Here is a 26671-nt window from a genome sequence, read left to right as displayed (position 1 = left end):
TTCACTTGTGAGAAATAAGTAATAGTCCAGATGATTTTTCCACTGCGATTGGGTGGGACAACAACCATAGATCATGAGTTAAGGCTAAAAGGTGAAAAGCTTATCAGGGGAACATGAGGGAAAATTTCTTCACTCAGAGGGTGGTGAGAGTGTAGAATGAGCTGCCAGCACAAGTGATGCATGCAAAGCTCGATTTCACCATTTAAGAGAAGTCTGGATAGGTGCAGTACATGGATGACAGGGGTATGGAGGGCTATGGTCCCGATGCAGATCGTTGGGAGCAGGCAGTTTAAATAATTTTGGCATGGACTTGATGGGCCGAAGGGCCTGTTTCTGTGCTGTACTTTTCTATGACTCTGTGACTCTTCATTAATTTAATTGGTTCCTCTGGATTAGAGTAATATACCTGTTTACAACTTGAACCACCCTAAATCCTTTTCATTAGTGTAAAACTAAGAGAGTGACGAAGAGACAGAGGAAAGGGAGGTTGTGAAACAGGAAGATGGGAGTGAAAGAAAAAGCAATGCAGAGAGGGCAGAATAAAAAGGGAGAGAGACAGGGAGTTTGGGAAGTGTGCAAAGGAAGAAGAATTGTAATTAAGCTACATACATTGTAATTTTTTTGATTTAACTTAGAGGTTGTTCCAATCCCCCTTAAGAGATTTATCCCAGAGTCCTAATCAACAGCTCATGCCCAATACACTCTTCCTCAAACAAATAAGCTATTTGTGCATCTGACAGGTAAGAGGTGCCTAGGAATTCGATGATTCCCAATGTTCCTCTACATCCTGACTAGGAAATTTATCACCGTCCCTCCATCTGCCTGATTCAATACGGGCTGTCTCTGGGTTATAAACCACCTCTATGAATGAGCAAGCTTTCATAATGCTATTAAAATCAAAAGTGTGTCATATTCATTTCCATGAACGTCAGAAGTAGTTTCTCTCTCTCCATTAAGCGCATAAGAATTAGTTCCTTCGACCCATTGAGTCTGCTCTGCCATTCCATCATGGCTGATTTATTATCCCTCTCAACCCCATTCTCCTGCCTGCTCCCCATAACCTTTGATGTCCTTACTAATCAAGAACCTATCAGCCTCCACCTTAAATATATTCAATGACTTTTCCTCCACAGTCATCTGTGGAAATTAATTCTACAGATTAGCCACCCTCTGGCTAACGAAGGCTGTCCCTCTTTTCCGAAGCTGTGCCCCCGGTCCTAGACTCCCCCACGAGTGGAAACTTGCTCTCCACGTCTACTCTATCTAGACTTTCAATAATCGTAGGTTTCAATGAGATTCGCCCTCTTTCTTCTGGAGTCCGGTGAGTACAGGCTAACAACCTTCAAACGCTTCTCATACATTAACCTTTTCATTACCAGAATCATTCTCATGACTCTCTTGACCCTTTCCAAAGCCAGCATATCCTTTCTTAGATAAGGGATCTATAATTGCTCACAATACTCCAAGTGCGGTCTGACCAATGCCCCCTAATCAGTCTTACGTGCTTTTGAAACCATTCATTCCAATATTATAGAGGGCTGGTTAATGTATTGAGGGATTTTTGTGTATTTTTTGTACAAAATTGACTGTACAAATGGAACCTGTTCATTAACTAGGGATGGTCTGTATCGGAACTCCTCAAATCCAGAGCCCATTGCCGTTAATTTAACAGATGGTGAGCAGTGGCTCTCTGTCCTGTCATTGTCAATAAAAGTGGGACCAAAGCACTTCAATAACACATCCCTCATCTCAGATGCTACCTGACCTGCTGGATATTTCAGCATCAGATGTCCAGCAGGTGTGTTGTGCATCTCAGTGTTCCAGCATCATCTTTCCTTCTCTCCTGCCCTCATCACCTTCCCCTGGTTACACCTTCTCCAGCTGGAATTACCTGCCGCTTTTAGACAAAACTTAACAACATTTCTGTCATCTCCACGACCTCGGTTGCCAAACTATCACAGATGTCCTCTTTGAACTGTCCACCGGACTCTCACTTTGAAACCTAAAGCCAATTTGGATTCTTATTTTCCCAAATTCGACTAAAGATCCTTGGCCCCAAATATTAACCCTCCCTCATTCTGTCTTACTACAGTTGTGCCCGACCTCCTAATTATCTCCAGTAGTTTCTTTTATTTTTAATCTTTATTTACTTATTTAGCGATAGAGTGGAACGGACCCTTCTTTCAGCCTCGCCACTCAACAACCAACTGACTTAATCCTAGCCTAACCACTGGACTATTTACAATGACCAATTAACTTACTGGTATGCCTTTGGACTGTGGGAGGAAACTGCAGCACCTGGAGAAAATGGGGTGGCATGGTAGCTTAGAGGTTAGCGCAATGCTTCACAGTACACGTGACCCGGGTTCAATTCCCGCCACTGTCAGTAAGGAGTGTGTACGTTCCCCCTGCATTCTCCTCCGGGTGTTCCTGTTTCCCCAACCTGACTGGCTGGTAGGTTAACTGGTCATTGTAAATTGTCCTGTGATTAGGCCAAGATTAATCTGGGGGATTGCTGGGTGGCGGAGGGCCAGAAAGGCCTGTTCCATGTTGTAGCTTAATAAATTAAAAAAAAGCGCGTGTACACAGGAACATACAAACTTGCTTACAGAAGACGCTGGAATCAAACTCCGAAAATCCAAAGCCCCGAGCTGTAATGGCATTGTGCTAACCACTACGTCACCCACATCTGGTGTCTTACTGTCCATTTGCCTCCACAGATGCTGCCTGACCCACCGAGATCTTACAGCACCTTGTTTCTTGTTCTAGATCCCAGCATCTGCAAGTCTCCTCAGTCTGAAGACAAAATCTTTGGTTACACGCACACAGAATACTGCGGGAGCTCAGCAGCATCCGTGGAAATGAATAAACAGTTGATGGGCTGATACCCTTTTTCAGGACTGGAAAGGAAAGGGGAAGATCCCAGAATATATAAGGAGGGGAAGGAGGATAGCTGGAAGGTGAAAGGTGAAGACAAGGGTGGGAAAGGTCAAGGGCTAGAGAGGAAGGAATCTGATAGGAGAGGAGTGGACCATAGGAAGTGGAAAGGAGGAGGGGACCGGGACAAGTGAGAAGAGGTAAGAGAATAGAAGAAAAGGGGAGGGCGGAGGGAATTTTTCCTGGAAGGTAAAATCTTAGGTGGTTGTGTTGGCCTCCAGTGAGTCAAGTGATTGTACTTCAGTGGTTATTAATTTGTTGTGAGAGCTGTGGGATGTTCCAAGGGCAAGGTTGGGGAGGGGAGGGGATAGGGGTAACTTCTGACAAATAATTATTTGAAAATGCATTACTTGACCTTGCCTGGGCTGGGTGATTCTCATTTAAAAGCAATGCTTCCTGTTATGCTCATGCATCAAGCCAGCGACCTCATCATGGCCCATGAACCTTATTATCTGCACCACACTTTTCTCTGCATTCAGTTATTGCTTTTCCTTTTAGTACGACTTCAATGTGCTTTAAGTTCAGAATGATCGATCTGGATGGCTTGCGAAACAACGCGGTTCCATTTATCCTGGTAGATGTGACCAATTACCATAAGCACTCAATAAAACAGAATCTGGAAGAAGGCATTTTATTTATTGATTTTTTTGGGGGGATACAGTTTGGAGGAGGGGCCCTTCCAGGCGTGCCGCCCAGCAGTTCCCCCCCCCCCCCGATTTAACCCTAGCCTAATCACAGGACAATTTACAGTGATTAATTAACCTACCAACCGGTAAGTCTTTGCACTGTGGGACGAAACCGGAGCACCAGGAGGAAACCCATGCGGTCACGGGGAGAACGTACAAACTCCTTTTAGGCAGCGGTGGGAATTGAACCTGGGTCACTGGTACTGTAAAGCATTCTGCTGACTGCTAGGATACCATGCTGCCGCATTAGTATGCATACACTGTATACTCATCACAAATTGACACACTGCCCCATTGGGTATAACAAGCTGAAAAAAAGATTCACTATCAAAGTATATATGCAGTACAGAGCCATGAAACAAAGAAACAACCATGGAATCAGTTCAAAGAAAAACACCAACCCCTCCCCAATGTGCAAAAAAAAAATTGCGTAAATGTCAAAAATCAAGTGGAAAAACACAGGATATAAAACACCAAGCTACAGAGTCATTCAAAGAGTCTGAGCACATTCGGTTCAGCCCAATCCAGTGCTGTGTCGTTTGTTATCTGCAGGTTGCCCTGATCAAAATTGAACAAAATAAGGAGCAATGAGAAACACATCCTTATGTGAACTACAGGGTCTAATCCACAAACCGCGTCAATTAAACCTTGCCCAAAACCCAGGACTCCGGCACTACCCTCTGACAAAATGGAGGGGGAGTGTTTGAATAATGGAGTGTTTGATGTTGTCCTCTTTCACAGGCCAACTATTACAGCGATGACGACAGCGATACCGATAGTGAAAGAACTTTCCCCCTCAGTATCCCTCGGGATCATTTGGGTCTCGCCCTCTTCTCCATGCTCTGTTGCTTCTGGCCAGTGGGAATTGCCGCATTTTGCCTGTCGCAGAAGGTGAGGCAACACGTTCCGGTGGGGGAGTCTTCAAAGGTATAACCACAAGGTTGAGTGACAGAATCTTTGGCCTTGTCTCCAGGAGTTTTGAATGTTGAGGAGCAAGCTGATCAAGGTCTTCATTTGAGGAATTTGGGAAAACTATTCCTTCTGATTTGATTAAAATGTAGTGGATATCTGGGAATATCACTGGTAGAATCTGTGCGGGCCTGGCTTCGAGGCTTTTGAAATTCCCTTTCTGCATGGCAGACCACCTCTTTGAGAAGCCTTGAGTCACAGCTCTCCGAAACTAATCCACCTGGAATTGATGGCCAGGTAGTGTGGAGGAAGCAGGAAATCTTCAGGACTTGGACAGATTGGGAAAATGGCCAAAGAAATGGCAGATGAAATACAGTGTAGGAAAGTGTATAATCATGCACTTTGCTAGAAAGGATAAAAGCATAAACTATTTTCTCAACGCGCATTAGAAATTGGAGGTATAGAGGGACTAAAGAATCCAAGTGCAGGGTTCCCTCACGGTTGGCGCAGATCAAGTCAGTATAAAGGAAAGCAAATGCAATGTCAGTATTCATTTCAAGAGGACTAAAATATAGAAATAAGGATGTACTGTAATGCTAAGGCTTTATAAGGCATTGTACAGACCATATTTGGAATGTAGTGAACAGTTTTGGGCCCCATTATCTAAGAAAGGATGTGTTGGCACTGGAGAGGCTCTAGGGGAGGTTTATGAGAATGATCGCGGGAATGAAGGGATTAACATATGAGGAATGTTTGATGGATCTGGGCCTGTAGTCGCTGGAGTTCAGATAAATAGGGGGAGGGGCCGGATCTCAATGAAACGTACCAAATATTGAAAGGGTTAGATATAGTGGACGTGGTGCGGATGTTTCCAATAGTGGGAAAGTCTAGGACCAGAGGTCACAGCCTCAGAAAAGAAGGATGTCTCTGTATACCGGAGACGAGGATGAATTTCTTTAGCCAAAGGGTGGCGCATCTGTGGAATTCATTGTCACAGGTGGCTGACGAGGCCAAGTTATTGGGTATACTTAAAGCGGAGGTTGATAGATTCTTGATTATTAAGGGCGGAGAGAAGTCAGGAGAATGGGGTCGAGAGGGAAAATAAATAAACCCGTTGGCTGAATGGCCTAATTCCGCTCCTATGTCTCACGTTCTCCACCAACCTCTCAGGCCATGAATTCCAGATATCAACCACCTATTTTGGTGAAAAGTAAAACCCACAGATCCCTTCTAACCCCATGCCCTCTAGATTTGTGGGAAGATAGCACCCATCTATCCCCTTCAATATACCCTCCCCATCCCAGTCTCCTGAACCTCAAGGAAATAGACCCTGTCTTTCCTCATAATTGAAGTACTCCACCCCAGGTAACATCCCGGCGAATCTGCACCTCTCCAGTGCAGTCCCATCGCTCCTATAGAAAAGTAAGTGGAACTACACCCTGTTGGATTATCAATTTGAAATGCATTGTTAAAAGCAATAAACTTTGCTTGCTTCTCTATTTAATGTTTTCATGTGAAAATATAACTTCTCATCTGGTGCCCTTCCAGACCAGCAAGATCATGGACAGAGGGGATTACCACGAAGCCAGATCTGCCTCCAAGCAAACTTTTTGTATGGCCATCTGTTCCATTGCCCTTGGTGTGTGTACATATGTTGCGGGTGTGGTGGTTCTTGCCCTCTACATGTCAAGGAATGCCCATGCATAGCGACAATCTCCACAGGCACAGTCACTGAAGAGAGATCCGCATCTTTCATCAGTGTACATTGAAGGGGACGTCCCAGCATAGAAACCGTCAACCATCCTGACTGAAACCCGACTGGTATCCCTGCTCAAGGATGTCTGATCCAAGGAGAAGTCTGGGTATAAGGTACACTTGTGGAACGTGTGGATGTGCTCTGTATCACAATCATATCACTTTACAGAAAACTGGTTCATCTGGCATTAAACAGAGGCTGCATCTTGACCATGTGGAGCAGTGTAAAGGGTTTTGGCAATAAGGAGGGAGGGCTGGAAAAGGCAAAATGGGGAAGGAACATGGGGATTGGATTACCCTCCCCCAGCTGGCTTTATCTACCTATCATCCTTCATTTCTACCCATCACCTACAAGCCTTCTGCCTCTGCATTTCCCTCTTCTCCCTCCCCCACCTGGCTCTATCTACCCATCCTACTAATCTGGTTCCAACATCCTCTGTCTGACCCCTCTATCTCACCTCTGTACGATGGCCACCTTCACTCTACACCAGGGGTTCCCAACCTTTTTTATGCCACTAAGCAAGAGGTCCATGCTCTACACTCCTTAGCCCTTATGAAGGGTCTCGACCAGAATCTTTGGCTCCTCTAATGTTGCTCGACTTGTTGAGCACCTCCTACAGTATTTGTTTTAGCTCAATATTCCAACAGCTGCAGTCTCTTAAGCAACACGTACAAAAAGGCAACACGCACGGAAAGGAACAATCAGTTGAAGTTTTGGGCTGAGGCCTTTCAGTGGGACTTCAGCATCCTGATGAAGGGTCCTGACCCGAAACATCAACTTTGGTTCCTTTCCGTGAATGCCTGACCTGCTGCGTTCCTCCAGCATGTCCCACGTGTTGCTCTGGATTCCCAGCATCTGCAGGATCTCTTGTGTTTATGACTTGCTGCAGTCTCCCAAAAATGGCGTATTTATAAAGAGTAATTACATAATGACTGAGAAACTTTTACATATGCATTCATTCTCAATACATGACATCAATGTATGTTGATACATTGCCCATGTCAAAAGCCACATGAAGGTCATCTTTCAGAGCTGCTGCAGCCCTGAAAGTACAACTGAAGCATTTTGTTTGATATAGTTTGTAATGCACCCCATGCTCCTATGTTTTAAACAACTCAACACTGATAACGGAAGTAAATACCATCTTCACCGGTACAGTCACATAGCGTATGAAAGCAACATACGGCAACAAGGTCAATTGGTTTCAAAAAACATTCTGGTGCAATTGCAATTATAATGTCAAAGCAAAATTATTTAAGTTCTTAATAGAAGAGCATTTACACTCAGTGGCCACTTTATTAGGTAGGAGGAGAGGTAGATTCGGAGCTTGTCCGCCTAAACGCGAGAGCGAGGCTTGATCAATCTAAGCACTGGGCCAATTTGGAAAGGCCACGTATGGGCCGAAATGTGTTGGTGGGGTCCAGGCTCAGATTTTATCGATGCAGCGGGGCCCGGGTGCCTAGGGCGGGGTACAACCTAATGTTTGGATGATTTAAATGCCAGGCCAGGTGGATTGAAAAGGCAGGTGTTGGGACCAGAGGCGAGGGTCAAAAATGTCCTGCTCCACGATGTTTTGCTCCGCTCTGTGACGAGCTGTGGCTGGGGGCCTGCTCCGGGCTTCGTGTCTGAGAACTAACTTTCATACTAAAATGTTATTTGCTAACTTTTATTGTTTGCACATTTCTCCACCGCACATTGGGTGTTCGTTGTTTTTTTAAAAAATGGGTTCTTTTGGGTTTCTTGTTTCGTGGCTGCCTGTAAAGAGAAGAAACTGAAAGTGTACGTACTTTGAGCGACTCCCTGTACCTAATAAATAGGCCACTGAGTGTATGTTCGGTCTTCTGCTGCAACTTCAAGGTTTGATGTGCTGTGTGTTCAGAGTTGCTCTTCTGCCTATCATGGTTGTAATACCTGATTATTTGAAATACTGTCACCTCCCTTTCAGCATGAACCAATCTGCCCATTCCCCTCTAACCTTTCTCATTAACAAGGCAAATTCACTCTCAGAACCACAGCTTTTTTTTTTGTTGTTTTCTGAGAATTCTCTGTAAACTCTAAAGCCAGGGGTTCCCAACCCTTTTTGCGCCATGGACTAATACCATTAACTGGGGAGTCCATGGATTCCAGACTGGGGACTCCTAGTCTAGAGACTGTTCTATGTGAAAATCCCAGATCAGTAGCTGAGATACTCAAGCTACCCCATCTGGCATCAACAATAACTCTACGATCAAAATTACTTTGATCACTTCTCTTTCCCATTCTGATGTTCGGGCTGTACGACAACTGAACCTCTTGACCACAGCTGCATGGTTTTTATGCATTGAAGTGCTGCAATGATTGGCTGATTAGATATTTACATTAATGAACAAGTGTACCTAATAAAGTGGCCACTAAGTGTATATCCCAATGGTAGTCCTCCAGTCATAGAACTTGGAGCTGAATGGGAGCCAGCCACAATAGAAGGGCATGCGCTAATCCTTCTCCTCTGGAGAAACTGTATCCCACTGGCAGCAAACAGCTATGGAAAAGTAAAGATCTTTTTTTACCATGGCTTGAATTTTGTCACTGACACACTGGTGGCAGGAGTGACTGAGGTACCAAAGAAGCTGGAGATAGCTCTGGCACTCGGGACCACAGCAGTGGAAAAAGGAAATCAGGGTTTCTTTAAACTTGTTAACATATCTTATGTGGCTGTAATCAAATTGTGGAATCCAAAATTATATTACTGGATAAATGTTTAATCAGCTTGAAACCAATAATAAAAATAATCAGCAGAATTTTATTTTTAAAACATGTTCCTTCTCCCTGACTCTCATTAGACATATTCAGCCAGTGTTTGACAATAGTTCATGTAGAAAGCCAGAATGCTGGGAAAGACAAAAGTTGTGATGAAGTCTCTGAGGCACTGTCCAGCACATCCACAAGTTCAGCCAACTGCAGGGGTCCAAGAACACAGCCCAAGCAAGCACCATGTTTTTAACCAGAAGCACACCTCTGTTGTCCTCATCTCTGGTGCAACAGGACTCGACCTGGAAGGTCCATTCCACATTCCTTTTTATTCATTTAGCTTTGAATACCTTCTGCTTATCAAGTCCCTGTAGAACTGAAAGATCTTCTCTGAAGCCTTCTGGCATATTGCAACACACTGCTGAAGCTGAAACAGAAGACAAGTGCATGAGCAACACCATGGAGAAAGCTTCAAATCCCAGATTCATTACCAGAGCATAAACACTAACAAATTTGCTAAAAGGGAGAATTACCTCTCTGGTCAGTTTTGGTAACCATTGCAGGAAAGATGTCATTAAGATGGTCTTTCCTGTGATATGTAATAAGCCCAACTATTGATACAACTACAAAGAAGGCACGGCAGCAGCCATATTTCATTAGGAGTTTGAGGAGATTTGGTAGGTTACCAAAAGCACTCACAAAGCTTTAATAATGTACCGTGGAGAGCATTCTAACTGGCTGCATCACCACCTCGTATGGGTGGGGTGGGGGGGGGGCCTCTGCACAGGATCAAGGTAAGCTGCAGAGTTTTAAACTTAGCTCCAACATAGGCACTAGCCCCATTAGTATCCAGGACATCTTCAAGAGATGCCTCAAACAGGCGGTGTCCATCGTTAAGGACTCCCATCCAGATCATGTCCTGTTCTCATTGCTACCAATCAGAAAGAAAGTGCAGAAGCCTGAAAACACACACTCAGTGATTCAGGAGCAACTTCTTCCCTTCTGCCATCTGATTTCTGAATGGACATTGAACCCATGGACACCACCTCACTACTTTCTTTTATTTCTATTTTTGTATTACTTATTTACACTACCTTGCTACTTTATTTTCACACCACTTATTTAATTTTACATACATACACACTTCAATTCACAGTATTTTTCTCTATTATTATGTATTACCTTGTACTGCTGCCACAAAGACAACATATTTCAGGACATATGCCAGCAATAATTAAACCCGATTCTGAACATGGCAAGCCTGCGAAGATGTATAAGAATGTTACTGGGACTCCAAGGAAGAGGCTGGGCAGGCTAGAACTTTATTCACTGGAGTATAGGTGGCTGTGGGATGATCTTAAAGGGGTGTAAATATTCATCGGGGGGAGGGGGGGAATAGGTTGAAGGTACCTTTTTAAGGTACATTCATCCTTTTTAAGGAATCAAAAACTAGAGGGCATAGGTTTAAGCTGAGAGGAAATATTTAAAATTGATCTAAGGGATAAATTTTTGCATATGGAATGAGCTGCTAAAGGCAGTTATTGACTGAGGCAGGTACATTAACAATATGTTCGGGCAGGTACTTGGATAGGAAAGGTTTCAAGGGATATGGGCTAAACCCAGATTAATGGGACTATTTTAGGTGGACATCTTGGTAAGCATGGACAAGTTGGGCCAAAGGGCCTATTTCCCTACTATATGTCAATGTGTATGCTATCAAAATTTTACAACTTAGATGGTTATCAGATAACTGTACATTAGAGGAGTTGCAGGAGATGGCCGTAGGGCAGAGTGATGTTACTTGGGTAACTGATGAACCCAAATCCACAGACTGAACTTGATACACAACAAGGAAGTCATTCAGCCTACTGTTCCTCAAAATAAACTCTTCCAACCCTCAAACTTTTCATCATTAGTCAGTAAAAACTGGGATAGCATATGGAGACTGAACACTGCCATGGATTGTCCTGCGAGAGGGGGAGGGTTGGACGTGGAACGAGCAAACCCATCCCGTAAAAACCCAGTGCTACAGAAATGCCAACAGAGGCTCCGAAGATCTCATTCCTGCGAGGGGGAAGGGTACACCATGAAGCTGGGCTACACCTGTGGACAAAGTGAAAGACTGGCCCAGAACAGAGGACTCTGGCGAGCTGCTGTTGGCGGCCTACGGCATAGTACAGGTGACGGGTTTAAAAAGAAAGCAGAAATTGGTTCCCACATGGAAGGCTGGTCCAGAAAGTTACAGCCTGTGGGAAGCTGGCAAACTGGATCAAAGGGTTATTTTTCTGTCCACTGGGTGGTTGGAATCTGGAACACAGTGCCTAAAGTGATGGAAGCAGCTACTCTGACAACATTAAGCAGCATTTGGACAAGCTCTTGAATTACCAAGAGCATAGAAGATCACAGACCAAGGGCTGGCAAATAGGATTGATCTGGATGGGTACATGATGGAAAGAAAGGGACAAAGGGGCCTATTTCTGTGTGGTACAACACCATGACTCTAATAATGTGCATCAAGATAGCACCTTTAAATTTTCAAGCCCTTGCTGTGTTATCAGACTGAATCTGACACTGGCCCACAACTATCAGGGCAGAGGCACAATGGACTGAAGAGTTCTGTGCCGTATGACTTTAAGACTTTCAGTTTGCTGCCCTTATCAGATTTAATTAAGAAGCTAATTTAAATTCAGCAGGAGGTTAGGGACAAAACTGCAGACAAGAAATTAAAGCCTTCCCCAAACAAATAATTTGCACAAGTGCCAATTATTGCCAGACACATAAAGCACAATCTAATTTTAAAAATTAAGAACCATTAGTGAGTGGAGAATATGTCAATAATTGATTTTAGTATTCAGTGCAGGTTCTCCATTAAGCTTCTCAAACCTTGCCTGACCTTCAAGTGGAACAATGCAATGATCAGCACTAAAGGATATTCATCTCATGCTCTCCGCACAGCTTTCACATCTGCTGATTTTCCTGCAAGTTGGACCCCATCCTTCATGAGCCCGTACCCTTTCTATCACGGTAAAGAGGGGCATGGGAAAAAGGATTAAAAAGGCACGAGCTTTATAGACCAACCTCCTCAACAGAATATGATCCTTTTGTAGACAACGTGAGCATTTGGCTCTCAACACTGTCGATGGAGAAGGTGAGAATGGCTGCTGCGCCCTGGAACAAACAAGGCCGAGAATTAGAAAGGAGGACGAGATTGTCTTACTGCCCTGAAATTAACAAAGGAGATTTGCAACTTCCATCAGCATTAGTTAAATCCATCCTCAGGTGTTTAGACAGGTTTATAAATAAACCTTCAATACAAAGAGAGAATGAGTTTTGGTTTGATTTGTAAGCTAATACATTAACACATTTTAATTCCACGTCCCATTCCCATTCTGATATGTCTATCCAGTGATGGCCCGTGGCCAAGTGGTTAAGGCATTCGTCTAGTGATCTGAAGGTCGCTAGTACGAGCCTTGGCTGAGGCAGCGTGTTGTGTCCTTGAGCAGGGTACTTAACCACACATTGCTCTGCGATGACACCAGTGCCAAGCTGTATGGGTCCTAATGCCCTTCCCTTGGGCAACATCGGTGGCGTGGAGAGGGGAGACTTGCAGCATGGGCAACTGCTGGTCTTCTATACAACCTTGCCCAGGCCTGCCCCCTGGAAACCTTCCAAGGTGCAAATCCATGATCTCATGAGACTAACGGATGCCTATTCTATGTCTATACATGGCCTCCTCTACTGTCAAGATGAAGCCACACTCAGGTTGGAGGAACCAACACCTTAAATTCCATCTGGGCAGCCTCCAACCTGATGGCATGAACATTGATTTTTCTAACTTCCATTAATGCCCCACCTCCCCCTCATACCCCATCCCATCCTCTGGGCTTCCCCCCTCCTCCCTAGGCCCCCTGTTCCACGATCTGCTCATATCTCCTTTGCCAATCGACTGTCCAGCTCTTGGCCCCATCCCTCCCCCTCCTATCTTCTCCTATCATTTCGGATCTCGCCCCCTTCCCACTTTCAAATCCACCGAGGTGTCAATACCACCGAGGACCAAACCTGGACCTAACATGTCGATACAGCTGTAAAGAAGGCAAGACAGCGGCTATATTTCATTAGGAGTATGAGGAGATTTAGCATGTCACCAAAAACCCTTGCAAATTTCTACAGATGTACCATGCAGATCATTCTAACTGGTTGCATCACCGTCTGGAATAGGAGAGCTACTTACAGGATCAAAATAAGCTGTGGAGATTTGTAAACTCAGTCAGCTCCATCATGGGCCCTAGCCTTGTAGAATCCCGGACATCTTCGAGGGGCAGTGCCTCAAAAAGATAGTGTTCATCATTAAGGACGCCCATCACCCAAGTCATGCCTTGTTCTCACTACTACCATCAGGAAGGAAGCACAGAAGCCTGAAGGCACACACTCAACGATTCAGGAACAGCCTCTTCCCTCTGCCATCAGGTTTCTGAATGGACATTGAACCCATGAACACTATTTTTACTATTGTTGCAACACTTTTTTAACTTAATTGTAATTCACAGCTTTTTTTCCCTATAATTATGTACTGCCATTGTACTGGTACCCCAAAATTAACAAATTTCTTGACATATGTCGGTGATATTAACCCTGGTTTTGATAATGTCCAGGGATTTCGTATTACCAACCTTCTCCATCGCAGTCGTCGGGTCCAGAATGATGTTTCTGTCCGAGTCGATCACACACGTAATCCCGCAGAAGACACTTTTCATCGGGAGCCCAGCATCCATCAGTGCCATGCAGGTGGCATTCAGGCAACAAGACAGCAACTACTCCTGCCAGTTAAGGATTTCACTGGCAACGAAAGCTTCAATTGAAATTTGCAGATTCACCACCCTCTGGCTAAAGAGATTCTTCCTCATCTCCATTCTAAATGGATGTCCCTTTATTCTGAGGCTGTGTTCTCTGGATTTAGACTCACCCATCACAGGAAACATCCTCTCCACATACACTCTATCCAGGCCATTCAACATTCGATGGGTTTCAATGAGGTTACCACCGTCCTTCTGAATTCCATTGAGTCGAGGCACAGAGCCACCAATCTTTCAATCCCAGAATTACTTTCACAAACCCCTCTGAATCCTAACATCAGCACATCATTTCTTACATAAGGGACCAGAAACTGCTCACAATACTCCAACTGAGTCTTCACCAGTGCTTTATAAAGCCTCAACATTACACCCTTGCTTTTATATTCTAGTTCTTTCAAAATGAATGTTGACATCGCATTACCTTCCTCACCATCGATTCAACCTGTAAATTAACCTTTAGGGAATCATGCACAAGGAGTCCCAAGTCCCTTTGCACCTCAGATTTTTGAATTTTCTCTTCATCTAGAAAATAAACTACGGTTTTATTTTTTTCTACCAAAATGCATGACTATACACTTTCCTACATCTGGTGCTTCTTTGCCCATTATCCGAATCTGACTAAGTCCTTCTGTAGCCTCTAGTTCCTCAAAACTACCTGCCCCTCCACCCACCTTTGTATCGTCTGCAAATTTAGCCACAAAGCCATCAATTCCATCATCCAATTCATTGATGTACAATGTGAAATGAAGCGATCCCAACAGAGAGCCCTGTGGAATACCATTAGTCACTGGCTACCAACCAGAAAAGGCTCCCTTTACTGCCACTCTTCGCCTCCTGCCAATCAACCAATGCTTTGTCTATGCTTGTACCTTTCCGGTAATACCGTGGGCTCTTAACTTGTTAGCAGCCTCATGCGTGGCACCTTGTCAAAGGCCTTCTGAAACTCCGAGAACAACGTCCACCAATTCTCCTTTGTCTATCCTGCTTGTTATTTCCTCAAATAATTCCAAAAAATTTGTCAGGCTAGATTTTCCCTTGAGGAAACCATGCCAACTATGACCCATTTTATCATGTGCCTCCAAGTTCCCGAAAACCACATCCTTAACAATTGACTCCAATTTTCTTCTCAACTGCTGAGGTCAGACTAACTGGCACATAATTAGCTTTCTTCAGGATATGTGTTCAGGTCTCTGGATTGCGCTTTGAAACTATTTCATTCTAATTCAGAGAAGACAACCTATCCCAATGTGCTGCTTTTTAAGCTCTCAGGCACAATTAGGTTAATGCCAGAGCCCTGGCCAATATTTAGTCCATAACTAGTGTCATGAAAACAGGAGACTCTAGAATTTGAAGATGCTGGAATCTGGAGCAACAAACAATCTGCTGGAGGAACTCAGTGGGTCAAGCATTAAATCAAACACAAGTGACTCTGCAGATGGTGGAAATCCAGAGTAACACACGCAACATGCCGGATGAACTCAGCAGGTCAGGCAGAACCTATGAAAATGAATAAACAGTCACTGTTTCGGGCCGAGACCTATGGGAAATGGAAGGAGCTGTTGACATTTCAGGTTGAGATCCCCCATTATGATGGGGTCATGACTTAAAATGAGGACAACTCTACCCACACCCCGCATCCCACTCATAAGCTGCTTGATCTGCTGAGTTTCTCCACCAGTTTGATAATTAAAAGTTATTTTGGTGGTATCTCAATGCATAAATTTTCAACATGCTTCATACTGTACAAGACCAGACCAACTAGCTCTTCGATGGTTACTGAGCAGTTTACCTGAGTAAAGGCATGCTTCAGTTTAAAAAAAGTCCTTCTAATGTCAGAGGGCATTTTGGTGAGAGGTTGCCAGGGTGACCTAACTATCACTATTGTCAGGATACAGATCCAGAGTCATGGATGACCTGCAGTATGACTGTGATGGAGGACCGTGGGTGCAGGGCAGTCAGGATGGTGGCTTCACAAGTGTTTCGAATCATCTGCTCCTTGCTCTTCTCTGCAACACCTTTGACGAAAAAAACCGTGACGTTACGTGACGTGAAACAAAGCAACAACATTCTCACAACAACAAAGCTGTGTGAAGGCCAGCATCAGATCTCAGAAAACATTACATGGAATTTGACACATCCTGGAGCTCAATGGAAGATACTTATTATTAAAAACAAGACTGCTCTATAGATGCTCTGATGAAAGGTCTCAGACCTTAAACATTAACTTTATGTTTCCACAGATATTACCTGTTTGCATTATTTTGTGTTTTTGTTTTAACAGTTCTGTATGCAGAATGCCCAAAATACTGATGAGCACACTGGGATCCTTTGCAAAAAAAACCCCAATAAATTAGAAGTTTCATAGATGTTTGCAAATCCAAAGATCTATTTGGTATGGAAACACCAGTGTCCTTGAATGAAAAATCTTACAAAAAGTAGTGGGTTCTGCCCAGTGAAAGGATGGCCAAACTTTCACATTCCATGCGTCAATTTTTTCACTCACGAATTCAGATGCGATTTTTTTCAGGCACGAGTTCTATATTAACATATTCTTACAAGAATTGTGGTGGTACAAGGGTTGTATGGCGCATCTGAACTCATGCATGAAAAAATTGACACATGGAATGTAAAAGGTTGGCCACTCCTGGCCCAGTGTATCACGGGTAAGGCCCCTCCAGCTATTAAGCATATCTACATGATATGCTGTGGCAGGAAAGCAGCATCCATCATCAGGGAACTACCCCCCACCCCACCACCCAGGTCATGCTCTCTTCCTGCTGCTGTCATCAGGAAGAAGGTACAGGAGACTCAGAACTTACACACCAGGTTCAGCAGCAGTTATTACCCCTCAACCACCAGGGTCTTGAGCCAAAGAGAATAACTTCACTCAACTCAACCTCACTTTTGCCCCCATCGTTTTTCAGCTTCTAGCCTCTTGTCTCTCCCTTCACTCTTATCGCCCCTCACCTGCCTCGATCTGCTTTTAAAACTCTCTCTACCCATCACTCCATTATTGAAGTGATCCCAAACTTACTTTCAAAGACTCTTCATCTCATGTTCTCGATATTTATTGCTCATTTATTTATTTATTGTTATAGTTTCTTCTTTTTATATTTTCATAGTTTCTTCTCTTGCACATCGGTTGAACACCCAAGAAGATGTGGTCGTCCACTGATTCTATTATGGTTATTATTCTATTACGGGTTTATTGACTATGCTCACAAGAAAATTAATCTCAGGTGACATATATGTACTTCAATAATAAAGGCATCCGTTAGTCTTGCGAGACCATGGATCTGCGCCTGGAAAGTCTTCACTCTCCAGGGCGCAGGCCTGGGCAAGGTTGTATGGAAGACCGGCAGTTGCCCATGCTGCAAGTCTCCCCTCTCCACGACACCGATGTTGTCCAAGGGAAGGGCATTAGGACCCATACAGCTTGGCACCAGTGTCGTCGCAGAGCAATATGTGATTAAGTGCCTTGTTCAAGGACACAACACGTTGCCTCGGCTGGGGCTCAAACTCACGACCTTCAGGTCTCTAGTCCAATGCCTTAACCACTTGGCCACGTGCCCACAATAATAAATTTACTTCTAAAAAGCTCTGTGCCTGTTTCCCAAATGGCACGGTCACAGTCAACTGAATGGTCTCGTTTTTCAGAGTTCAAAATACATTCATTATTAAAGTAGGTATACTACATACAACCTTGAGATTTGTCTCCATATCGGCAGCCATTAACAAAAGAAACCCAAGAGAACCCATTAGAAAGACTGCTAAACAGCTATTGTGCAGCAAACGAAATCAAATCTTGCAAACAATGAAAGTAAGCAAATTAACATTTAGAACTGATGTTCATGAAAATGAATCCACAGCCACGAAGCCAGTCATCAGCGCAGCCCGACTAGGAGACTGTTAGTTGCAGGCCACAGCAATGCAGAGACAAGTAAACCTCACAGAGCAGCGAGTTGGACACTGGCCTGTCCTTTGCCTCCGGCTCCGACATACTGACCTCTTCAATCCCAGCGCTTAAATCAGCCTAAGTCTCCGGTTGCACCTCCATTTTGGACCTGGGCCCTGTCGCTTTGATGTGCTCTCAACGCAGGCCGTGTTGCTCCGAGATGTTCTTGGATCCATAAGACGCAGGAGCAGAATTAGGCCATACAGCCCATCGAGTCTACTCTGTCATTCCATCATGGCTGACCCACTCAACCCCATACACCTGCCATCTCACCATATCCTTTGTTGCCCTGGCCGATCAAGAAACAATCAACTTCTGCCTTAAATATACACTCGGACTTGGCCTCCACTGCAGTCTGTGGCAGCATTCCACAGATTCACTACTCTCTGGCTAAAAACCTCTGTTCTAAAGGGTTGCCCCTCTAATTCTGTATACTCCCACCATAGGAAACATCCTCTCCTCATCCACCCTATCTAGTCCTTTCAACACTCGGTAGGTTTCAATGAGATCCCCCCACATCCTTCCAAATTCCAGTGAGTACAGGCCCAAAGCTGCCAAACTCTCCTCATACATTAACCCCTTCATTCCCAGAATCATCCTTGTGAACCTCCTATGGACTCTCACCAATGACAACACATTCTTTCTGATATACGGGGCCAAGAACTGTTGATAATACTCCAAGTGCGGCCTGATTATTGTCTTACAAAGGCCCAGCACTATCTCTTTGCTCTTATATTCTATTCCCCTTGAAATAAATGCCAACACTGCATTTGTCTTCCTTACCAGAGACTCAACCTGTAAATTAACTTTCCGGGAGTCCTGCACGAGGACTCACAAGTCCCTCTGCACCTCTGATGTTTGAACATCCTCCGCATTTAGATAATTGTCCACACTATTGTTCCTTTTACCAAAATGCACTATCATACATTTCCCAACACTGTATTCCATCTGCCACTTTTTTGTGGGACCTGCGACTTGATTTAGCCTGTCCCCAACCTTTCCGATTTGACCTGGCACTTAAATTGGTCAAACCTTCCTTGCTGTAAATTTCTACAAGCTTCACTCCATTCTGACAGCTCATCCAGGACGACTCAAGCAGTGTGCTACCTTTGATTTCTGGGCCAACTTTCATACCTCAATATCTTACCATCACTATCAGTTTCACATCACCGCTATCTGTATTACCTCCTCCGGCAGCCCTATTTGTGGCATGGCAGTGTAGTTAGCAAAACACTTCACAGTATCAGTGACCTGGGTTCATTTCCTGCCACTGCCTGTAAGGACTGTGTACATTCTCCCTGTGAGTTTCCTCTGGGTGCTCTGATTTCCTCCTACACTCCAAAGAAGTACTGGGTGGAAGATTAATTGGTCATTGTAAATTGTCCTGTGACTAAGCTAGGGTTACAACGGGGGTAGCGAGGCTCTACAAGCCGGAAGGGCCTGTTCCGCGTTGTATCTCAATAAATAAAAATAAATGCTCGACGGCCCATCCACACAACCTCAGCAAGCAGTTCCACCCAGACTCCATTAGTACTTGACCGAGCACCACAGTCACTGTGGCAACTGAATCACTACTGGCTCTCTCATTCACAAGACCTTTGTCCTCTCATTCACAAGACCTTTGTCGCCTCATCTCTCCCCCATCTCTGCTGCCTGCTCTATCACAACGGGCTCCAAATCTCACCTACATTTCTTCCTTCCCGCATTTGTCCAAAGTTCAAAGCACATTATCAAAGTATGCATGCATTATACAACCTTGAGATTGGTCTCCTTACAGGCCGCCACAAAGGAAAGGCATCCAAGAGAAACCATAAAAAAGGCTGTCAAGCACTCCAATGTGCAGAGGGGAAAACCCCCCGCATCACGCAAACAATAATAAAGCAAGCAAGTAGCATTCAGAACTGAGCCCCACGAAAGAGAGTCCGCCCACAGACATGAAGCCACACCTCAGTTCAGCACAGAGCCGAGTAAATTTGCAGAGCAGCGAACTGTACTGACCGGCCCTGACACCCTCGCTTTTCCAATCTAACCCACTGCTTAAGTCGTTCCAATGTATTTCTGCCACTTTTCTTTCCTCCCAGAAACTGTGTATTTCTTCAAATCAACTTGTCAACTTAAATTTTGCCGCACCAGATAATCACACCACACACAAGTCTTTACTTTAACCTTTTCACTAGTGTAAGGGGGTTTTGTCTTTTACTGCGTCGGCTAATTAAAATGGCTTCTTTGTTATGTTATACTGGGGAATGCTTCTTTGTTATGTTAAATGCTGAGAAAGTCTCCAGCTAGACAGTTGCTTGGGTTAATACAGATAACAGGGTGCTATTAACCAATTTGGATAGTTATGATTTTGGTGTATCTGGGAGATTTGTATGTGCGGGGTTTTGGGGCAGAAGGCGGGAGAGAGAGACAGAGGATGGACCAGGTGCTGTGATGTCCGCGAACGGGGTCGGACCCCGAGGAGAGCGTTCGGCGAGGAGACGGAGACGGACTTGTGTGGAGCGTCTGGTCGACCACCGTTGTTGGTCCCAGGGTGAAGAAGGTGGTTCCTGAGCTCCAACTGTTTTGTGCACGAAGAGATTGAACTTTGATAAGTGTAGCGCCTTTTATTTTCCTTTTATATTTTATTCTCTATTAATTATATAGTTCCAGTAATATCTATAAACTGTAAATCATTTAATTGTATCTGGTGTATTGTCTGTTATTTGGGCGGGGTGGGGTACAGCACATAGCATCCACACAAACTCATTACCCAGTTTGCCGGGGCCGAGGGCTGTTTCCCTAGACGACAGTGAGCCGAGCGACCCTGAGGGTGGCCGGGGGGCTACACTAGTTTATTGTTCGAGCTCAGCCGGCGAGAACCTCAAAGCAGAACATCAAAAAGAGACACAAATTCTCTCTCTCTCTTTCTGGCAGCTCAACGAGCTTCTAATTTAAAAAAAACAAAAATGCTACAATTTATAGAATAAGCAGACAAAGAACACTCAGTTACAATGGTATGCCAAGTCAGTTAGAGCCAAACCCAACTACTTTGATAAGAGAGTCCAGTAAATCAGAGTTTAATTACAGATAGACATATTGTCCTCCCCGTATCAGTCATTCCTGTCGCTAGGCCCCTGACTTAATTACAGACAGATGTCTTTATCATTGAGCCTCTCCAAAGAAAACACTTTAAGTTAGTGGAGCAAAATAATAAGGCACGATCTATGTGAGCTCTGAGTAATTCCAGCCCTCATGTCACCTTGAAAAGGCAGCTACAGGCCATTAATCAAGCAAGCTATTAATCTAAACAAACTGCGGGCATATTCTTCAGTGAAAGCAACAGAATTTGTTCACTAACACACATAGGGTGGCACTTAAGTTTTTAACCCATTATTTACAAGAGTCCAAGAATCATGTCTTACTTCCCCAACATCCTTAAACTTTATCAAACTCTCCCAGTAGTTTAGTGTAACCCACTTTACATTATGTTGCAGCCAATTCTTCATAAATATGACAACAAGGGAAACATTAAAAAGTAGGATATTCCTTTTAAGCATGGACGTAGCCAGTGAAATCTCGGACTGGTGTAGCCCTGCCCATTGCAGGTGGCATGATGCAAACATGCGTTGTTTTTATGATCAAAGAAGTTGAGTGGCAGAGTAATGCAGTTGGTGATGTGATGCTTCAGACTCCGAAGTTCCTGGTTTGATCCTGACTGGTGTGTGAAGTTCGCACGCTCTCCCTGTGAACACAGGGACTTACTACAAATGATCCGGTCTCTCCCACATCTCAAGGACGTGTAGGCTAACAGGCCACTCCAAATGTTCCCAGATGTGTTGATGTATGGCAAATTCTGGTGGTGGTCAACAAGAATAAGGAGAAAATAGACTGGGAAGTCTTAATGGGGGAACAGCGAAAGATGGCACCAGAGGTTTATTGCAGACCCGAGCGACTTCTTCCAGTTCATCCACAGAACAGTTTAATTTTTTCTCTTTTAATGTTTCTTTTTACCTTTTCAAGGTGGTGGGGTCCTGTCTTAGTGTTGTGTTCTACAGCTACACGCAAACTGCGGTCCTTCATAGTGGTGGGTTCACGGTCTCTGGGGGTTTTGCTATTGCTTGCATGGTGGGGGATGGTGGGATTGATGTTTTTGCTGGAGAAAATGGGAGGGGGAGGGTCGTTGCTTTAGTGTGGGAGGGGGCACTATGGGGTTCTAATGTTTGTCATTCATTCTTTGGGTTTTTTTCTTCTGTTTCATGGATGTCAGTGAAGAGTTAGAATTTCAGGTTGTATACTGTACACATTCTCTGATATTAAATTGAGCCATTAGGTGCTTGATCGCTAGCATCAAATCTCCACAGTATATAGCTGTGGACTCAATGACTAACTCATAGAAGGTGGAGAACCAATCCTCCAGAGATGGTATTTGGGAGCCTATTAACATTTTATTTCTCCTTAGACTTCACAAGGTAGATTCTGCCTCTGTTTGTGAATTATGTGATGGAGAGTGCTTGGTAAACGAACTCCTTACACACACACTCAAACATTGTCTTGTCATTCTGCTGTTGTTGTGCTGGGTGTTGTAATTCAATGCCTTCCCCTGTATATTCTGATAATATGTCCTAAAGTAGGAGTCGCCAACCCGTCGATCGCGATCGACCGGTCCATCTTTGAGACTTTCCCAGTAGATCTCAAAGAAAAATCAAAAATAAATACACAAATACTGTTGTAATGTGAGCATTATAAAAGTAAGTAATGCTAATTAGGATAATGGTAATATAGGAATATTTTCACTAAAAAGCTGTTTGTAAAGAGAGATCGTTTCTGGGTTGCGGCGGTTTAGTTCCATTCTTTCTGCCCAGTGCACATGTGTGTAGTTCCCCCGCCATGCACCGCGTTTCCAGCGTGGCCCGTGCTGCCTCAACATAACCAATTAGATTAGGTAACAGTACAGACTGTCGCAAACATCAATATACGGCAGTGTCCCCAAACTCCGGGCCGCGAAGCATGCAGGAGTGCAGCGGTAGTCGGGATGCACACAGCACATCCTTAAGAAAAAAAGCTGAAATAAACAAGCTAATTAATTAGGTGAGTGTCAGCTCAGATCAGAGGCGACGCAATCGGCAATCGCTCGTGATATCCTGACAGCATGGCGGAGTCTCCACGAAAGAAGGTGAAAACATACAAATTCCATCCAGAATGGGAAGAGGAATTTCTATTTACCTTGGTGAAAGACAAGTGTGTATGTATGTTGTGCCACCAAACACAAGCACTGACTAAAAGAGGGAATCTGGAGCGGCACCGCAACACCAACCACCAGGAATTTAAAGACACCTACCCCCCAAAGAGCGCAATTCGTGCCTGGAAAGTTGAGCTGAAATCGGGGTTGAAGGCCCAGCAATTGTTTTTCACAAATCATGCTGCTCAAAATAAGGCTGCTATTGAAACACCATTCTGGCTAAACACAAGAAGCCTTTTACAGATGGCGATTTATTCAAGGAAGCAATGGTCATTACCGCAGAGACTGTCTTAATGACTTTAAAAACAAAAACGGCATCACAACCGCAATACGTAATATACCGCTCGGCCCTGCAACAGTGACAAGGAGGGTAGAGTCACTGTCAGAGGATGCGGATATTTTTCCCTACAGTTCGATGTAATGCAAACAGCTCAGCTCGTTGTATTTGTCAGAATGGCTTTCCAGGATTTTACAACAATGGAGGACTTCCTCACTCTTTTGCAATTAAAGGAAAGAACAAGAGGTGAGGATATTTACAATGAGTTTAAAAAAATGTCCGTGAAAATGACATCCCCATTCATAAACTGGTGGCAATTACTACTGATGGGGCCGAGCAATGCACGATGTGCGCGTTGGTTTTATAGCACTAAAAGTCAGTGCCTACTTCAGGTCAACTTATCGATGTGAAATTGCATTTTCACAGATGAAAATTATTAAATCTAAGTACAGGAGCTGCTTACTGACAGACACCTCACTCACGTTGCCAACTTTCTCACTCCCAAATAACAGACAAAAGTAGCAGTCAAATCCTGGGATATTTGTGTTTACCATGAAAAGACTACAATGACCATGAAGCCTTGCGCGGGCACCTGTGTGCGCATGCGCGTACGTGCCGATTTTTTTACCCCCACGAATCGGTTTTGGCTTAATTTTCATTATTTCTACTTTATATAGGCTGTGTATTTATCATATCATTCCTGCATTTACTGTATGTTAGTGTTATTTTAGGTTTTGTGTGTTATTTGGTATGATTTGGTAGGTTATTTTTTTAGGTCTGGGAACGCTCAAAATTTTTTCCATATAAATTAATAGTAATTGCTTCTTCGGCACAAAAGGTTTCATAGGAATGCTCTACCTTAGCGGGGGAAATACGGGACAGTTGGCAACCCTACACCTCACAGACTGTCTCAGACTGGCTGTCTGTAGTTATGAGCCAAATTTCAGGGAACTAGCAGAAAGTATTCAGCCCCAGTCATCACACTGAGTGCAACAGTCAATTTTCATTCATTTATTTTTCATCTTGAAATAAAATTAAATAATGAAACTTAGAATTAAAGGTGTGAAGTATTGTAATATTCTTAAAGAAAGACAGCTATGGCCTGTTTGATATGCTAGTTACAGTGTTTTCTGGTTTGAATTAACTTGAAAGTTTGACAAAAGTATTTTGTGTAATTCAAATACATTTCGCCCAAATAAAAGGCCTCAAATTGGAAGTACAATCTGAGCTGTTTTTTCTCTAAACGATTTAGTAGGTAGATCTTGCCTTTCACTGAGGTCGAGGTAGGGGACCTTGGGCTTAAAAAGGTTGGTGACCACTATCCTAAAGGTGTAAACACGAGGAATTCTGCAGATGCTGGAAATTCAAGCAACATACATCAAAGTTGCTGGTGAACGCAGCGGGCCAGGCAGCATCTCTAGGAAGAGGTACAGTCGACGTTCCGGGCCGAGACCCTTTGTCAGGACGGGTCCCACAGGGTCTCAGCCTGAAACATCGACTGTACCTCTTCCTAGAGATGCTGCCTGGCCTGCTGCGTTCACCAGCAACTTTGATGTGTGTTACTATCCTAAAGGGTTTGTTTTATGGTGCCTTCCCACCATATACTTCAAAATCATCAAATTTTTTTTTAGTAATGGGGATGTGTAAATATGTACATGTTGTCTGTAAACTGTATTTAATATAAATACTTCTGTTTGTATGTAATATGATTGCCACTACATTGTGGAGTGCATCATATTCTAATCCACGTGTGATTTTTAACTTTGTGGGCAATTAAAGATGGTATGTCCTGGTGTCTAATAAACAGGGCTCATCGCTGTGTGAGAGTGAGAGACTGACTGACTGCCAGGAGATCACACTGGACAAAAACAGTATGGAACTCCTACTGTGTTTTTTGGTAGATATGTTTTTGTAAATATCGGCAGTTTTCGTTATATTTTGCAAGTTTTGTACTTTGGTTATCCCTAATTAACACCCTCGCAATAAAGGGTGAAGTGACTCCGGGCATTTTGTTCTTTAGTCATAACCCACGTATTTAAGAAATTATTTCCTACTTAACTGCAACTCACCCAGTACTGTACTCCATGACATCTGCAATACTGTTGTACTTAATCAATTCTTTTCACCCCTCTCTCGGATATTAGTCAGATGTTTTCCACATCTTGGCCTCTCGGGAAGTCAACACTCACCTGGTAATCCAACTTTTGGCTTGAGTAGGACATCCAGTGTGGCTTTGTCAAAGATCTCCTTGCTCACTTTCACCTCTGCTGGTCCATACACAGCAGCCAGAACTGTCGTGTCTCCTACGATTGAAAACATATATTAGCGCAGGTAAATAGCAACAGTACAAAGGAGGGCTAACACACCGCAAAAATCCAGAATCAAATCTGTCTTGATTTAATCAACGTGGTAGACACCGAAGATCAAATTTACTATCACCTTCAATGCCAAAGCACACCCTTTGGTTGAATGAGGTAGAAGGGTGTTCGAAGATGAAGATCTCAGTCCTGGTATAAAACTCTGTCTGCTGGCAGCAGTAATCCTACCCTTCATGAATGATTTTGAGAATCAGACTACTGACAGTCGGCATCTTAGAACATTTAAAAAGATGCCACCATCTCTGCCTGCACTAAATCCACCGACTGTACACAGAACACCAGACTCCCGTGCCAGGTTATGCCACATCATATACATGCCCCAGGGAGGGGCCCCCTCCCTCTCGCCCTCTCTCTCTCCACCTCCCTCTTGAAACAGTTGACTCTTGAAGACCTAATAGAATTAGCCATTCGGCCTGAACAGGTTGAAGTGGAGGAGCACCCTCAGGATTGTGCAGAGAGCCTCCAATCCATGAGTTGGGACTATCCGTGAACAGCATTTTTTAATACACCCACCCCCACCCCATCGGGCAGCCCCCGACTAAATGCTCTCCACTTTCTACTTGTCCACCTAGAGACAGATAGGCCTGCTCCACATCAAGGCTGAACAGGGGTGTGAAGGCCCGGTAAAACCATGCGATCAGTTTAAACTGAGCGCGGGCTGCATCTTCACCCTATCAACGCTCTAGCCCCGAGGCCTCGGCTCTCTCCGAAGTTGCCCATGCGGGCAGACGGCGCCTCAGCACCCACCTTGCGTAAAGCAGGCCGAGCCGTCGGGCCGGGACAGGAGGCCGTGTTCGCAGGAGAACGGCCGCAGCATCCGCGCCTCAGCGCTGGCCGTTTCCATCGTCGCCTGCCGTCCGCGCCAAGGGCCTTGCTTGTACCCCTGACCAACGGCGAGCACCACCATCGGTTTCAGCACCGTCTCCTTCTAGCCAATCACCCACAGCACCCTTTGCCTGTAGCCAATTATCC

At 44.3% G+C, this 26671-nt stretch overlaps 2 protein-coding genes across 2 annotated transcripts in view; one reads left to right on the top strand and one right to left on the bottom strand.

Moving 5' to 3' along the window:
• Nucleotides 1–9081, top strand: part of tmem91 (transmembrane protein 91) — a 22661-nt gene extending 13580 nt beyond the window's left edge. Inside the window, exons 3-4 of the mRNA XM_072269884.1 lie at nucleotides 4365–4514; nucleotides 6081–9081. Of these exons, the coding sequence (XP_072125985.1) occupies nucleotides 4365–4514; nucleotides 6081–6239 (309 nt within the window). The 3' untranslated portion in view covers nucleotides 6240–9081. The remainder of the gene's footprint in view (nucleotides 1–4364; nucleotides 4515–6080) is intronic.
• Nucleotides 9048–26671, bottom strand: exosc5 (exosome component 5). The gene is made up of 6 exons (XM_072269885.1): nucleotides 26447–26671; nucleotides 25511–25624; nucleotides 15762–15883; nucleotides 13686–13826; nucleotides 12094–12183; nucleotides 9048–9442 (listed from the first exon to the last, which is right to left on the bottom strand). The coding sequence occupies exons 1-6, from the start codon at nucleotides 26604–26606 to the stop codon at nucleotides 9344–9346; spliced, it is 726 nt and encodes a 241-aa protein (XP_072125986.1). The 5' UTR covers nucleotides 26607–26671; the 3' UTR covers nucleotides 9048–9343.

Source organism: Mobula birostris, chromosome 10 (assembly GCF_030028105.1).
Source record: "Mobula birostris isolate sMobBir1 chromosome 10, sMobBir1.hap1, whole genome shotgun sequence".
NCBI lineage: Eukaryota > Metazoa > Chordata > Chondrichthyes > Myliobatiformes > Myliobatidae > Mobula > Mobula birostris.
This window is presented reverse-complemented; position numbering and strand designations above follow the sequence as displayed.